The 15,369-nt window shown below is 35.2% G+C and overlaps 1 protein-coding gene across 4 annotated transcripts in view; it reads left to right on the forward strand.

Annotated features, from left to right (window-relative positions):
• The window catches only part of POLK (DNA polymerase kappa), a 73,240-nt gene that overhangs the window by 56,207 nt on the left and 1,664 nt on the right, over positions 1–15,369 (forward strand). For all 4 annotated transcript variants that reach the window (XM_049649649.1, XM_049649648.1, XM_049649651.1 and 1 more), the window contains exons 9-14: positions 19–185; positions 2,474–2,506; positions 9,278–9,374; positions 11,204–11,375; positions 13,228–14,172; positions 15,217–15,259. In XM_049649649.1, the coding sequence (XP_049505606.1) occupies positions 19–185; positions 2,474–2,506; positions 9,278–9,374; positions 11,204–11,375; positions 13,228–14,172; positions 15,217–15,259 (1,457 nt within the window). The remainder of the gene's footprint in view (positions 1–18; positions 186–2,473; positions 2,507–9,277; positions 9,375–11,203; positions 11,376–13,227; positions 14,173–15,216; positions 15,260–15,369) is intronic.

The raw sequence follows: 15,369 nt of genomic DNA on the forward strand, positions 1-15,369 counted from the left end.
ATATTGACTCTTTTCTAGGTGTCTGGGATAGGAAAAGTTACAGAGAAAATGTTAAAGGCCCTTGGAATTATTACTTGTACAGAACTCTACCAACAGAGGGCATTACTTTCTCTTCTTTTCTCTGAAACATCTTGGCATCATTTCCTTCATATTTCCCTGGGTCTAGGTTCAACACTCCTGGCAAGGTATCTATGTGTATAGTCATTTTGTTTTTTCTTTATCATTTGCTGAAATAGCAATATTAACCATCGACATGGAGGCTCTAAGGATAATATGTTTAAAAATTTTTTTAGGCTAGTTCATTCCAGAATATAATTTTTGAATTAAAGTCAAAAGATTGGAGGTGGGAGGAAAGGAAAAGAGGAACAAAGAATCACTTTTTGGCTGTTGGCCACAGCAATTGGGTAGATAGACAAGAGGCATGATGAGTTCTTTCTTTTCTGTACCTGTCTTATTTTTCATTTAGAACATAACGACAATGGTGTTGTGATTGCTGAGGAAGGAAAGTGGCTCATATTCCAGAATTTACCCCTTAAGCAAAGAGATTTAATCTCTTTGATTTAATCTCTTTAATTCTTTGAAAGGCTTTCTGAACTAACAACTATATTTCTTTTCTTTTCCAGATTTGTAAATAATTGACAGATTCATTCAGTACTGACTAATTACGTTGTTAGGTACTGTTCTAGGCACTGGGAAGAATACTAGGAAACAAGACAAACTCCTGCCTTCATGGAGTTTACATAATAGTGTGGGAAACAGGAAGTAACCAAATAAACAAATGAAGAAAGTAAGGCAGAGTAAGGGACGGGAAAATGACTTGGGCCTTAAGAGTAGGGGGTTGCAGCCATGATCCAGAGGCATGATCCATAATCTAATTGAAGTTCTATTGAGTAGTAAAAATGAGTAGTAAGTATAGGAGAGCAAAGTTAATATACATGGCCAAAAACTAGGTAATTGATATTTAATTACATGTATAACTGCAAACGATTATGTCCCCCCCAGAGGCAGGGACCTGAAGTGGCCAGCCATACAAAGATGTAGGAGAAGAGGAAACAGCTAGAGGAGAGGCCCTAGGATTTTTCCCTGCCACTCTTTGATCTCAGTCTTAAAAAGAAGTATCTTAGAGCTAAAGCGTACACGGTTGGGAGTGGGTGAAAAGAAGGAATTTTAAAAAAGAATGGGAATTAACAATGGGCACTATTTTTATAATTTTGTTATCATCCTGTCAGCCTGCCCTCAAAATAACTCCTTGGTATTCTGATTCTTAAACTAAAGGAAAGCAGGAAGATTACTGAGGAGACATATGAAAGAAGTTTGATAAAATAATTAAACCTGCTAAATCTTGTAGACATTGCAGGTTGTGCAGTATCTCCATGTTCCTCATTCTTAAGCTCATAGTGAGCTGACTTTGATCTTAAGTGGATATAATGAAAGATCAGAGAAGGAAATCACATTACTATGCATAGTCTAATATTTGAAGGTAATGGGAAATAAGACTTTCTTCTTTAATCTAAGAATTATCCTCTTTTTATTTCCATAGTGCTTGAAAATAATATGGTTCTTGATATAACATAGCATATATTAAACTGTGGTATTTAAAGATGTAGGTAATGCTGAAGTGAAACGCATAGGTAATTTATAATATATCAAACCTCCCTTCTCTTCTATGTACATTCTCTATTCCCCTATCCTGCTTTATTTTTTAATCTGTAGTTATTCTCAACTGCTAACATATTCCATATTTACTTCTGTATTTGTTTACTTGTCTCCCTCCACTAAGATATGTTTCTTAAGGATAGGAACTTGCTCTGTTTTGGTCATAACTATATGCCCAATGCCTAGAACAGTGCCTTATTCCTAATAGGTTCATTCAGTATGTGAAAAACGAATAATCTACATATCATTTCAGCTTTTTGGTTTCAGTTACTCCTATCAGGACAGCTAGAATCCAACCAAACTAGATGGATTAGATTCCCAATCATCCTACTACTGTGTCCAAATTCTAACTGAAGTTTATATATAGTAAAAATGAGTAATAAGTAACTATAAGAGAGTGAAGTTAATACACATGGCCAAAAACTAGGTAATTGATATTTAATTACATATATTGTATAACTGCAAATGATTATGCTTCTTACTCCTATTGGTTTCTGTAAGTCATGGTTTTGATATTCAGGCTTTTAACAGAAGCAATTTATAATATCAACCTATTTTCATATTTATTCTCTTTGATAGAGATAGACTGGATCCTTTACACACATAATCATATTAGCATCTTATCTATATTCTTTGTTGATAGTTTTATTTTGAGATTTAAAAAACTCAGTTTCTCATGGTGTATAAATTTTAACAAAAAACATTACTGAGATTTTTAAATGGTAATTGATATATTAAATCCTCTTAGTTGACTAAATGGAACTGAGCCTTCTTTGAGAATGCAAAGAAAACTTTTTTTCTTTTTTTTCATTTCAAGGGATGGAGATAGGAAAAGCATGAGCGTTGAGAGGTAATGTTTTGTTATTATTAATTGTTCATAATTCATGTTCTTTTTAACTGATTTTTAATTTTTAGTAAAATATCACTGAAACAGAAAAATCTGTTTGCAAACCAAATGACATTTTTCAGTAATTGACACTACTAAAGTAAATATCCCAGTACAGTGCTTTATTACCTTTGCTTGCCATTCTCTCAGTGGGAAAAAATTTAACTGCAGTTAATTTTTTTAGTGTTAGTTTTGCTTCTCTTCAGTGAAAACCAAGCATTTTAGGATTCTAAATCTTAATTTTTAGCCTTGTTGATAAGAAAAATTATACTGGGTAGTTATTTGGGAGATTTAAGAAGGCACCATGGAAATTACTCCTGAAACTTTCCAAATATTGGTGAATGTACATAAGCATCAAATAGTAAGCTTGATGAAAGAGAGCTTAGAGGGGACCTAGTTCAAGTGGTTTGTAATCTTGTCTGGCAGTCAAATGAAATCCTGAGGGGAGTTTATTGTTTTGGGAAATATGTCATTGAAAAGTCCCTCAATTATCTCTCCTCCAAACACCAGCATTCCACTGAAATGTTTAAGAACCACTGGTCTAGTACAAGGTTGTGTTCATTTTTCACATATATTATATTTAAGTTCACTTATTTATTTTTAGTAATCTCTATACCCAATGTGGAGCTCAAATTCATGATCCCAACATCAAGAGTCCCACACTCTTCCAACTGAGCCAGCTGGGCACCCCTCACATATACTATTTTTTATCAGAAAAGCTGAATGACTTTTACAAGACAACATATTCAATAAATGAGTTTGATAAAAATTTCTGTTTTAGGCTGTGATTTACATAAAAGCAATCAAAGGAAAAGAAGTGGTGGTGGGGGGGGGGGCGCATCCAAAATTGAGATAGTACTGTCCTATTTAATGAATTTTTTCTTCCATTTTCTCTTTTGTTATTGAGAATATTACTTACTACCCAAGAATATTAATATTAGCTAATATTAACATTTGTTAGGAAAGGGCCAGCGGAATGGGAAAGGATATTTGCAAATGACATATCCAATAAAGGGTTAGTATACAAAATATATAAAGAACTTACAAAATTCAACACCCAAAAAATTAATAATCCTGTTAAAAATGGAAAGAACACATGGACAGACATTTTTCCAAAGAGGAAATCCAGATGGCCAACAGACACATGAAAAGATGCTCAACATCACTCATCATCAGGGAAATACAAATCAAAATTACAATGAGATATTACCTCACACTACCTCTGTCAGAATGGCTAAAGTCAGCAACACAAGAAACAACACATGTTGGCAAGGATTTGGAGAAAGGGGAACTTTGTTATACTGTTGGTAGGAATGCAAACTGATGCAGTTTGGAAGTGGAAACAGTATGGAAGTTCCTCATACTGTTGGAAGCAATCCAGCAATTGCACTACTGGGTATTTAACCAAAGAATACAAAAATACTAATTCAGAGGGATACATGCACCCTGATGTTCATAGTAGTATTATCTGTAGTAGACAATTTATGGAAAGATCCATCAACAGATGAATGGATAAAGAAGATGTGGTATATATACACAATGGAATATTATGCAGCCACAAAAAAAGAATGAAATCTTGCTATTTGGAACAACATGGATGGAGCTAGAGAGTATAATCCTAAGCAAAATTAAGCCAGTCAGAGAAAGAAAGACAAATACCATATGATTTCACTCATATGTGGAATTTAAGAAACAAAAACAAGCATAGGGGGAAAAGGGGCAACCAAGAAACACTTTAAATTTTTTTTAAAAATTTTTATTCAGTTTTGAGACACAGAGCATGAGCGGTGGAGGGGTGGAGAGAGAGGGAGACACAGAATCAGAAGCAGGCTCTAGGCTGTTAGCACAGAGCCTGATGCGGGGCTCAAACACACAAACGATGAGATCATGACCTGAACCCAAGTAGATCACTTAACTGACTGAGCCACCCAGGTGCCCCTGAATACTCTTAACTATAGAGAACAAACTGAAGTTACCAGAAGGGAGGTGGGTGTGTGTATGGGTGAAATAGGTGATGGGAATTAAGGAGTTCACATGTTGTGATGAACATCAGATGTATGGAAGTGTTGAATCACTGTATTTTACACTTGAAACTAATATTAAACTGTTTGCTAACTAACTGGCATTTAAATAAAAACTTAAAAAAAAAAAAAGAAAGAAAGAAGCTACATAGTCGGGGAGGTGAGGTGGGAGAAAGGGCCAGCAAGCCAATAGGAAAAAATGAAGAAAGAGCTACTCAACAGAGAAGCAAGTACAGATGCCTGTTAAAACATTGGAAATATTCCCAATCTTTATAGTTTAAGAAATACAGATTGAAGGTTCTCTGAGAAAGCCTTTTCACCAATGGGTTGGCAAAGATACCCTATTGATAAGACTGTGGGAGTAAAATAGCTATAAACTCTGGAGGGAGTGTACTGGTTTCTTACTGGTCCTATAACAAATGACCACAGATCTAGTGGCTTAAAAGAACACAAATTTATTCTCTTACAGTTCTGAAGGTCAGGAGTCCTAAAATTAAGGTATTAGCAGGGTTGCATGCTTTCTAAAGATCCAGGGGAGGATCCATTTCCTTGCCAAAAGCTTCTAGAGGCTGCTTGCATTCTTTGACTCATCATCTTCAGACCTAGCATCTCATCTTTATCCGACTCACCCTCCTGCTTTCTTCTTAAGGGAACCCTTGAGATTACATTGGACCCACCTGGACCATTTAGGATACTCTCCCTATATTAACTTAATCATATCTGCAATGTACCCTTTATCATGTAATGTACTGGGTTCCAAGAGATTAGGATTTGGACATCTTTGGGGACTATTATTTTGCCTACCCCAGGGGTGAAGCATTTTGGCAATGGCTCTTAAAATCACAGATACACATGTACTTTGATCCCATAGTTCTTTTTCTAGGAATTCATTTTACACATGTAATCACATGTCATTTTACATGTATACAAGATTATTCATTATGTTTTTTTGTGATAGTAAAAGATAGAAAGTAACTTAAATATCTAGAGAATTGGTTCAATGATCTTACATCTTTAAATTAAAATATTAGGCTGCCATGTAAAAATGAGGGAATTATTTATTCATAAGGAAATCTCAACCAGGATGAATTGAAAAGATGCTGAACAGTGTGTCTAATATTCTACAGTTTATATAAAAAATTAAGAGAAAATGTTTGTTTGCTTATACATAAAATATTCTGGAGAAATTTAAATGATTGGGAAGCTGGAAATATTGGTTGGAGGAGAACTGGGTATTCTTCACTGAATAGTCCTCTGCTCAGGATTTTTAACTCATTACCCTGGTCTCTTTTTAGCATCTTCCTCTTTTATGTTAAGATGATCCCTTGCCTACTTTCAATAGTTGGGTGCAGATGAATTCAAATTTCTACATTTAATATCACCAGCCCTCCATTTCCAGTTGTCTGTTAGACTAACTCTACCTAGGTGCCAGGAACAACCCCCTTAAGTCTACTTGAAAATACTTCTATTCCAAAAAGTAGATGAACAGTAATTGGAATAATGTTCTCATATATACTTTCTTAAGATAACCCTCTGTAGCAGTCTATGTACATGTATATAATAATGTGTTATAAGTTCTGAGGGCATTATCATAATCTGTTAGTGACTGTAATCAACTTTTTAAAAATCCCAGTATATGTAGTTAATATGTTATATTAGCTTCAGGTGTACAGTGTAGTAATTCAACAGTTCCATATATTGTTCAGTGCTCATCAAGATAAGTACTCTTAATCCCGTTCACCTATTTCATCCATCCCCCTAACCACCTCCCCTCTGGTAACCATCTGTTTGTTCTCTAGAGTTACAAGTCTGGTTTTTTGTTTGTTTGTTTGTCTCTTTTTTTCTCCTTTGTTTGTTTTGCTTCTTAAATTCCACATATGAGTGAAATCATATGGTATTTGTCTTTCTCTGCCTGGCTTATTTGCTTAGCATTATATGCTGTAGATCCATTTGCATCATTGCAAATGGCAAGATTTCATTCTTTTTTATGGCTCAGTAATGTTCCATTGCTGTGTGTGTGTGTGTGTGTGTGTGTGTGTGTGTGTGTGTGTATACATATATATATATGTGTACACATGCATACATATATACCACATCTTCTTTATCCATTCATCTATCAATGGACAGTTGGGTTGCTCCCATGATTTGGCTATTATAAATAATGCTGCAGTAAACGTAAGCGTGCACATGTCCCTTCAAATTAGTGTTTTCAAATTCTTTGGGTAAATACCCAGTAGTGTGATTACTAGATTATAGGTAGTTCTATTTTAAAATTTTTGAGGAACCTCCATACTGTTTCCACAGTGGCTGTACCAGTTTGCATTCCCACCAACAGTGCAAGAGGGTTCCCCTTTTTCCACACCCTTGCTAACATTTGTTGTTTCTTGAGTTTTTTATTTTAGCCATTCTGACAGGTATGAGGTTATATCTCATTTATTTATTTATTTATTTTTAATGTTTTATTTATTTTTGAGACAGAGAGACAGAGCATTAACAGGGAAGGGGCAGAGAGAGAGGGAGATACAGAATCCGAAGCAGGCTCCAGGGCTCTGAATTGTCAGCACAGAGCCCGATGCGGGGCTCAAACTCATAGACTGTGAGATCATGACCTGAGTCGAATTGGATGACCAACCGAATGAGCCACCCAGGCACCCCTAGGTTATATCTCATTTAGTTTTGATTTGTATTTCCCTGACAATGAATGATGTTGAGCATCTTTTCATGTGTCTCTGTTGGCCATCTGGATGCCTTCTTTGGAGAAATGTGGCTTCTGCCCATTTTTTAATTGTATTATTGGGGGGGGTGGTATTTAGTTGTATCAGTTCTTGATATGTTTTGGGTACTAACCCTTTATCAGATATGTCATTTTGCAAATATCTTCTCCTATTCAGTAGGTTGTCTTTTGTTTTTGTTGGTTTCCTTTGCTGTGCATAGGCTTTTTATTTTGATGTTGTCCCAATAGTTTATTTTTGCTTTTGTTTCCCTTTTCTCAGGAGACGTATCTAGAAAGATATTGTTATGGCCAATGACAGAGAAATTACTGCTTGTTCTCTATCTCTATTCTAGGATTTTTATGGTTTCAGGTCTCACATTTAGGTCCTTAATCCATTTTGAGTTTATTTTTGTGTATGCTGTGACAAAGTGGTCCAGTTTCATTCTTTTGCATGTAGCTGTCCAGTTTTCTCAACATAATTTCTTAAAGAGACTGTCTTTTTCCCATTGCATAGTCTTGCCTCCTTTGTCGAGTTTATTTCTGGGATTTCTATTTTGTTCCATTCATCTATGTGTCTGTTTTTGTTCCAGTACCATACTGTTTTGATTACTACAGCTTTGTAGTATAACTTGAAATCTGGAATTGTGTTATCTCCAGCTTTGCTTTGCTTTTTGAAGATTGCTGTGGCTGTTCAGGGTCTTTTGGGGCTCCATACAAATTTTAGGATTGTTCTAGTTCTGTGAAAAATGCTGTTGGTATTTTGATAGAGATCACATTTAATCTATGAGTAGTATAGACATTTTAACAATATTTGTTCTTCCCATCCATGCACATGGAATGTCTTTCCATTTCTTTGTGTTGTCTTCAATTTCTTTTACCAGTGTTTTATAGTTTTCAGAGTACAGGTCTTTCACCTCTTTGATTTAGTTTATTCTTAGGTATTTATTATTTTCAGTACATTGTAAATGGGATTGTTTTCTTAATTCCTTTTTCCATAGCTTCATAATTAGTGTATAGAAATGCAGTGGATTTATGTACATTGATTTTGTATCCTGCAACCTTACTGAATTCATTATTAGTTCTAGTAGCTCTTTAGTGGAATCTTTCAAGGTTTTTATATATAGTATCATGTCTTCTACAAATAGTGAAAAGATTTACTTCTTACCAATTTGGATGCCTTTTATTTCTTTTTGTTGTCTGATAGCTGTGGCTAGGACTTCTAGTATTTTGTTGAATAAAAGTGGTAAAAGTGGACATCCTTGTATTGTACCTGACCTCAGAGGAAAGGCTCTCAGTTCTTCCCCATTGAATATGATGTTAGCTATGGGTTTTTCATATAAGGCATTTTTATGTTGAGATATGTTTCCTCTAAACATACTTAACATTTTTTTAATGTTTAATTTATTTTTGAGAGGGAAAGAGACAGAGAGCAAATGGGGGAGGGGCAGGCAGACACACACACACACACACACACACACACACACACACACACACAGAATCAGAAGCAGGCTCCAGGCTCTGAGCTGTCAGCACAGAGCCCAACGCAGGGCTTGATCCCACGAACTGTGAGATCATGACCTGAGCCAAATTTGGTCACTAAACTGACTGAGCCACCCAGGCACCCCTCTAAAACCTACTTTGTTGAGTTATTTTTTTTTTTTATCATGAGTAGATGTCATACTTTGTCAAATGCTTTTTCTGCAGATACTGAAATGATCATACAGTTTTTATCCCTTCTCTTATTGTTGCGATATATCAGACTTTAACCTCCTTTTAAAAAAACTACTATAGGTGAAATCAGTTTAACTATAAATGATCTCCCATTATTCATGTAGATCTTAGATGTTTTTTCTTAATTATATCTTAGTTCATCTGAAAATTTTGTTTTGTACTGCAGAAAAATATAACTTAATGACAGGCCATTAAAACATACTATCTCATTCCTAAATTATCCTGAATTATAGTTTACTCTGTGCACCAAAATCATTCTTGTCTTTTTAGGACATTCAGTGAAATGAGTAAAGCAGAAGAACAGTATAGCTTGTGCCAGGAACTTTGCAGTGAACTTGCTCAAGATCTGCAGAAAGAAGGATTAAAGGTACTTTATTTAGATGTAGTGTTCTTAGATTTAACATTTTTTAATAATAAAATACTACCTTAAAGGAAGAGTTAGATTTTGCATCTGAGTACAAATTGAGAAATATTGAGTATCCCCAATAAATAAAGAGTAATCCCCAATAGAGATAGATTCAGTTTCTCAATAAATTGAGAAATATAGAGTATCCCCAAGAGAGACAAATTCAATTCTGACCCATAATTGAGGCCTATACTGAGATCAGTCGATGAAGAAACAACTTAGGAGGGTGGGCTGGCTCCAGTATAATTCCAGAGTTTATACTACTTGAGGAGTACATTTGAATAAGTTCAGAATCAGACTTATAATGGCATTAGAGAATAAAGCAAAGGTAATGATTTCCCTAGAACTGTATTTACTTATTATAAATGTCTTTCCAACCATCTTTTAATGTTTTCCTCAGGTAGACAACGATTTTCTAAAATAGGCATTTTGTTTCAATTCTCGAATTCCAGATTGTTTAACATACTGAGAACAAAACCTTGAAGACCCTGAATTTCTATTTTATAACCTTCACTCACAACAATCTATATGTAGTATTTTTCCAAACTCTCAAACCAGAGGTGGCGTTTTTACAAAGTGTAGCACAAAGGTATTCAAAAGTTATTACCAAAAAACCCCCCAAAACAACAAAGGTTATTACAAAGAATGGGATATCTATATAAGTACATTATATATCTTATAATCCTTTTCTATCATACCTGAGTGTGAAGATTTTTTAAAAAAATTGTTTTAATAAACCTGTAATTTGGGAATCATCTCAGATTTATAAGAAAAGTAGCAAAGATAATATAGAGAGTTCTGATATACCCTGTATTATCATAGCTATATTATTACAGTACATTTGTCGAAGCTAATAAACTGACATTAGCACATTTCTATTGGCTAACCTCCAGACATTATTTGGATTTTACTCTTTTTCCATTAAAGTCCTCTTTCTGTTCCAGGATTCAGTCCAGGGAACCACGCTGTGTTTAGTTGTCGTGTCTCCCAATCTCCTCTAATCTGTGAAAGTTTATCAGTATTTCCTTGTTTTTCATGACCTTAACAGTCTTAAGGAGTATTGGCCTGGTATCCTGCAAGATGTCTTTCCATCCAGGTTTGGGTGATGTTTTTCTAATGATTAGACCAGGTTATGAATTTTTAGAAAGAGTACCAGAAGTGAACTGTCCTCATTACATCCTATCAGGGTATATGATAACTACAAGGTATCATAAATGATACTAACCGTTGTCACCTGGTTAAGTTAGTGTTTGCTAGGCTTCTCCACTGTGAAGTTACTATTTTTCCCTTTCATACTCTATTCTTTGGAAGTGAGTTAATAAGTCAACCCACACTCAGAACCTCCAGGGGGTAATAAAATACACATAACATAGAATTTATCATTTTAACCATTTTTAAGTTACATTTCTGTCATATTGAGTTCATTCATATTGTGCAACCATCACCACTATTAATCTCCAGAGTTTTTTCATTATCCCACACTGAAACCCTGTACCCATTAAACAGTAACTGTAAAGGGAGTTCTTGTGTGCAAATGGTTTAGCATAGTATCTAGCATACAGTAGACACACAGTAAGTGTGAGGGGAGTAATAATTATTGGCTAAAATGGGATTTTTAGATATTTCAGTTATTCTTTTTAGCAGATTTCATTACCATGTTTTATAAATAATTGATTATACTTCTATATTATGTGTATTTAAGAGATCTTTCTAAATTTTTGTTACCTACAAATTAACTTTTTTCTAGAAGTTAGAAAGCCATATGTAACAATGTATTCTGTTTGTTGCAGGGTAGAACTGTTACCATTAAACTGAAGAATGTAAATTTTGAAGTAAAAACTCGTGCATGTACAGTTTCATCTGTTGTTTCTACTGCAGAAGAAATATTTGCTATTGCTAAAGACTTGCTAAGAACAGAAATCGATGCTGATTTTCCACATCCCTTGAGATTAAGACTTATGGGTATGACTTGTTTTTCCTTAAATCTGCTAGACCTTCCCAAATAAATTAACTTGGGAAATAGTCTCTCCTTCGTTTTATCTCTTAAACCTGTTGAGGAGTTTGTACCTATGCTGCCATTTTTCTTAATTCTTAGAACCTGATGTAGGTGGAACAATGCTCATTAATTTAATCCCCATAAGAACCAGATAAAGTTGTTCTTTTCCTTACTACTTAGTGAAATCCTTCGGGCTAGGTATGTTTCAGAATTTTAAACTTTTCAGATTTTATGAAAGTGAATTTAGTGCATATACTCACTATGTTTTGTAATACTGTTTTGGTATCTGAGGCACCACCTTATGATAAACACATTAATACTTTTGTAGCAAACAAGAAAATATCACACTAGGTTAAAGAGAATTGGGTGAGAGGAGGTATATGGACAATCACTCCAAATGCCAACTTTACTGCTAAGAGTGGATTATTAGCCATGCTTTCATGTATGAAAGACAGCACACACTTGAAATTGATTGAATAAAGTTTGTTAAATAAAAGAGCTAAAGTGCCGGGGCACCTGGGTGGCTCAGTCCGTTAAGCTTCCAACTTTGGCTCAGGTCACAATCTCATGGTTCCGAAATTCGAGCCCCTGCCTGGGCTTCCACGCTGACAGTGCAGAACCTGCTTGGGATTCTCTCTTTCCCTCCCTCTGCCCCTTCTGTGCTGTCTCTCTCTCTTGCGCTCTCTCTCAAAATAAATAAATAAACTAAAAACAAGACCCCAAATCTAAAGAGCAGATGTTAATGACAGCATCATTCATAATTGCCAAAATTGGAAACAATAAAAATGCACATAAAAAGACATGGAGGCACCTTAAATGTAAATTATATTATTATATTACATTTATTATTATTAAAAGAAAGAAGCCAGTTTGAAAGGTTAAATACTGTCTGATTCAAACTTATGAAATCTGGAAGAGACAAAACTGTGGAGACAGTGAAAAGATCAGTGTATGTCAAGGGTTAGGGGTGAGGAAGGGATAAATAGACTTAGCACAGAGGACTTCCAGGGCAGTGAAACTATTGTGTATGATTATATAATGGTGGATACAAATCATTAAACACTTGTCAAAATCCATAGGATGTACAACACCAGGAGTGAACCTAATGTAAACTATGAGCTTTGAGTGTTAATGTTGTGTCACTATACGTTCATCATTTGTAACAAATGTACCACTCTGGTGCAATATGTCAGTTGGAGGAGGCTGTGCGTGGTGCGGGCAGAGGATATGTAGGAACTGCACTTTCTGCCACTATTGCTGTGAACCTAAAAAAGAGCTAAAGAGTTTTTGAAATTGACTCCAATTAGTTGTTTTTTTTTTTAATTTGTTAATGTTTATTCATTTTTTGAGAGACAGAGTGCAAGTGGGAGAGGGGCAGAGAGAGGAAGACACAGAATCTGAAGCAGGCTCCAGGCTCTAAGCTGTCAGCACAGAGCCTGATGCAGGGCTTGAACCCACACTGTGAGATCATGACCTGAGCAGAAGTCAGATGTTTAACCAACTAGCCACCCAGGTGCCTCAGTTAGTTGATCTTTAATGGTAACTTATGTCAGATGTTAATTGAAAGACTTATATAATCATGCGAACTCCCAACAGATACTATTTAGTGACACCCAGTTTTATAAAGGAATGTAAATTTCATGCAAAGTACCTGTTTTGAAAACTCATCCTTTAATTCAGAAAATATGCAGTATTGCTTATTATTTTTCTCTAAACAGCCTTTTGTATATATGTCACAACAATATTATGCAAAATATTTTTATGCATTCTGAGTGAATTGGCTTTGTTAAGCAATTAATTGTGGTTGGTTTCATTTAGGTGTACGGTTATCTAGTTTTCCCAATGAAGAAGACAAGAAACAGCAACAAAGGAGCATTATTGGCTTTTTACAGGCTGGAAACCAAGCTCTGTCAGCTACTGGGCGCATGCTAGAGAAAACTGACAAAGATCAGTTTCTAAAACCTCTAGAAATGTCTCAGAAGAAGAGCTTCTTTGATAAAAAGCGATCAGAAAGGAAATGGAGCCAACAAGACACATTTAAGTGTGAAGCTGTGGATACACAAAGTTTACAGACATCAGATTCATTCCAAGTTTTAAAGAAGATGAACGAGAATTTAGAAACATCAGAGAATTCAAATAAGTCTCAGATATTTACCTGTCCCATTTGCTTTAGGGAGCAAGGAAGCATCAGTCTGGAAGCCTTTAATAAACATGTAGATGCCTGTCTTGATGGACCTTCAATTAATGAAGACCGTAAAATGTTCTCATGCTCACATGCTTCCTCTACAGAAGTTAACAGGGAAGAAAATGTACATCATTCTTTTTCACTCCATGAGAAGCAGGATTATGAAACCCATCAGAAGCATTCAGGAATCAATTCAGTAGATTGTGCAGAGCTAGTAGAGACTAAAGGTAACCCACCTAAAGCAGAAATTGTAGGTGCTTTAAGTGATAAGCACAGCAAAGAGGAATGTGCTGTTTTTCCAAGAAAATCGTTTAATACTGAGCAACATTATCAGAATTCTTTCTCCCCTGTTTCACTGGAAGATATGGGGTCAAGTCAGCAAGAATCCCCCCAGCCTTATTTACCCGAAGTGATAATAACCCAAGCTCTAGTTTGTCCTATTTGTAACCTGGAACAAAAGACTTCAGATCTTAACCTGTTCAATATGCATGTGGATATATGCTTAAATAAAGGCATTATCCAGGAACTGAGAAAGGATAATCTAGCTAATCAACCCAGAGAAAGCACCAAAAGTACTGGTGAGTTTGTAGTCATTTTATTTTATTTTATTTTATTTTTTAACATTTATTTATTTTTGAGACAGAGAGAGACAGAGCATGAACGGGGAAGGGGCAGAGAGAGAGGGAGACACAGAATCGGAAGCAGGCTCCAGGCTCTGAGCCATCAGCCCAGAGCCCCACGTGGGGCTCGAACTCACGGACCGGACCGTGAGATCATGACCTGAGCTGAAGTCGGACGCTCAACCGACTGAGCCACCCAGGCGCCCCCTGTAGTCATTTTAAAGAACTTGATTATATAGGAATGTTTTATTAAAATTGAGATTGTTGTTAAATATGAAGCATATACAATTAAAGGGATAGTTTGTGTATGCTGCCATTTAGGAAAATGTTATTTACCTTATTAGCATAGGTTAGAATTAACCGAAGCCATTAGATTTTACATTTTGGGAAAACTCCATTTGGGGCTTGATTTAGCACAGAACGAACTCATAAATTCAGGGAGCTAAGTGATCTCATAAAAAATGAGATTCCTGTGGAAGGAATAAGTCACAGGGATAAAAGGTACAGCATAGAGAATATAGTCAATGGGACTATAATAGTACTGTATGGTGACAGATGATAGCTCCATTTGTGGTGAGCACAGCATATCATTTGTTGAATCACTGTGTTGTATACCTGAAACTAATAGAACACTGTGTGTCAATTATACTTCAATTTAAAAAAAAAAAGAAAGAAAAATTCGTTAAGAAAACTTTTGCCAAGGCACAGTGGTAAATTAACTATAATCACACAACCAGAAAGCCTCTTTAAGTTGTTTTTTGGTAGTCTGAGTCTAACTCAACTTCAAAAATAAAATTAAGTGTATACTGATAAAATAAGTAAATTACAAAGAAATAATGCTATAAAGTTAGTTTCTGGTATGTCTACATATAAATTATGTGGTACTAAGGAAGTTTTTATTATCTTTAATCAGTCAGCTTTACCTCTTTAGATTTTTATACAGCTTTATAATTATTTCATGTTGTTCAATATGGAATTTCTTGACTTTTCTTTCCTCTAAAGATACCTCAGGCCAAGCACAAAAGACTGCAACAAAAACAAAAAGGTATGGCTAATTTGAGTTTTAACAAAGCTGGCTATAAAATTGTTATATTTTGAGGTCTAATTTTTAGGGAATGTTAAAATCTGCTCTTATAAATCAAGTACAATTTTAAA

The sequence above is a fragment of the Panthera uncia genome (assembly GCF_023721935.1).
Source record: "Panthera uncia isolate 11264 chromosome A1 unlocalized genomic scaffold, Puncia_PCG_1.0 HiC_scaffold_17, whole genome shotgun sequence".
Lineage (NCBI taxonomy): Eukaryota > Metazoa > Chordata > Mammalia > Carnivora > Felidae > Panthera > Panthera uncia.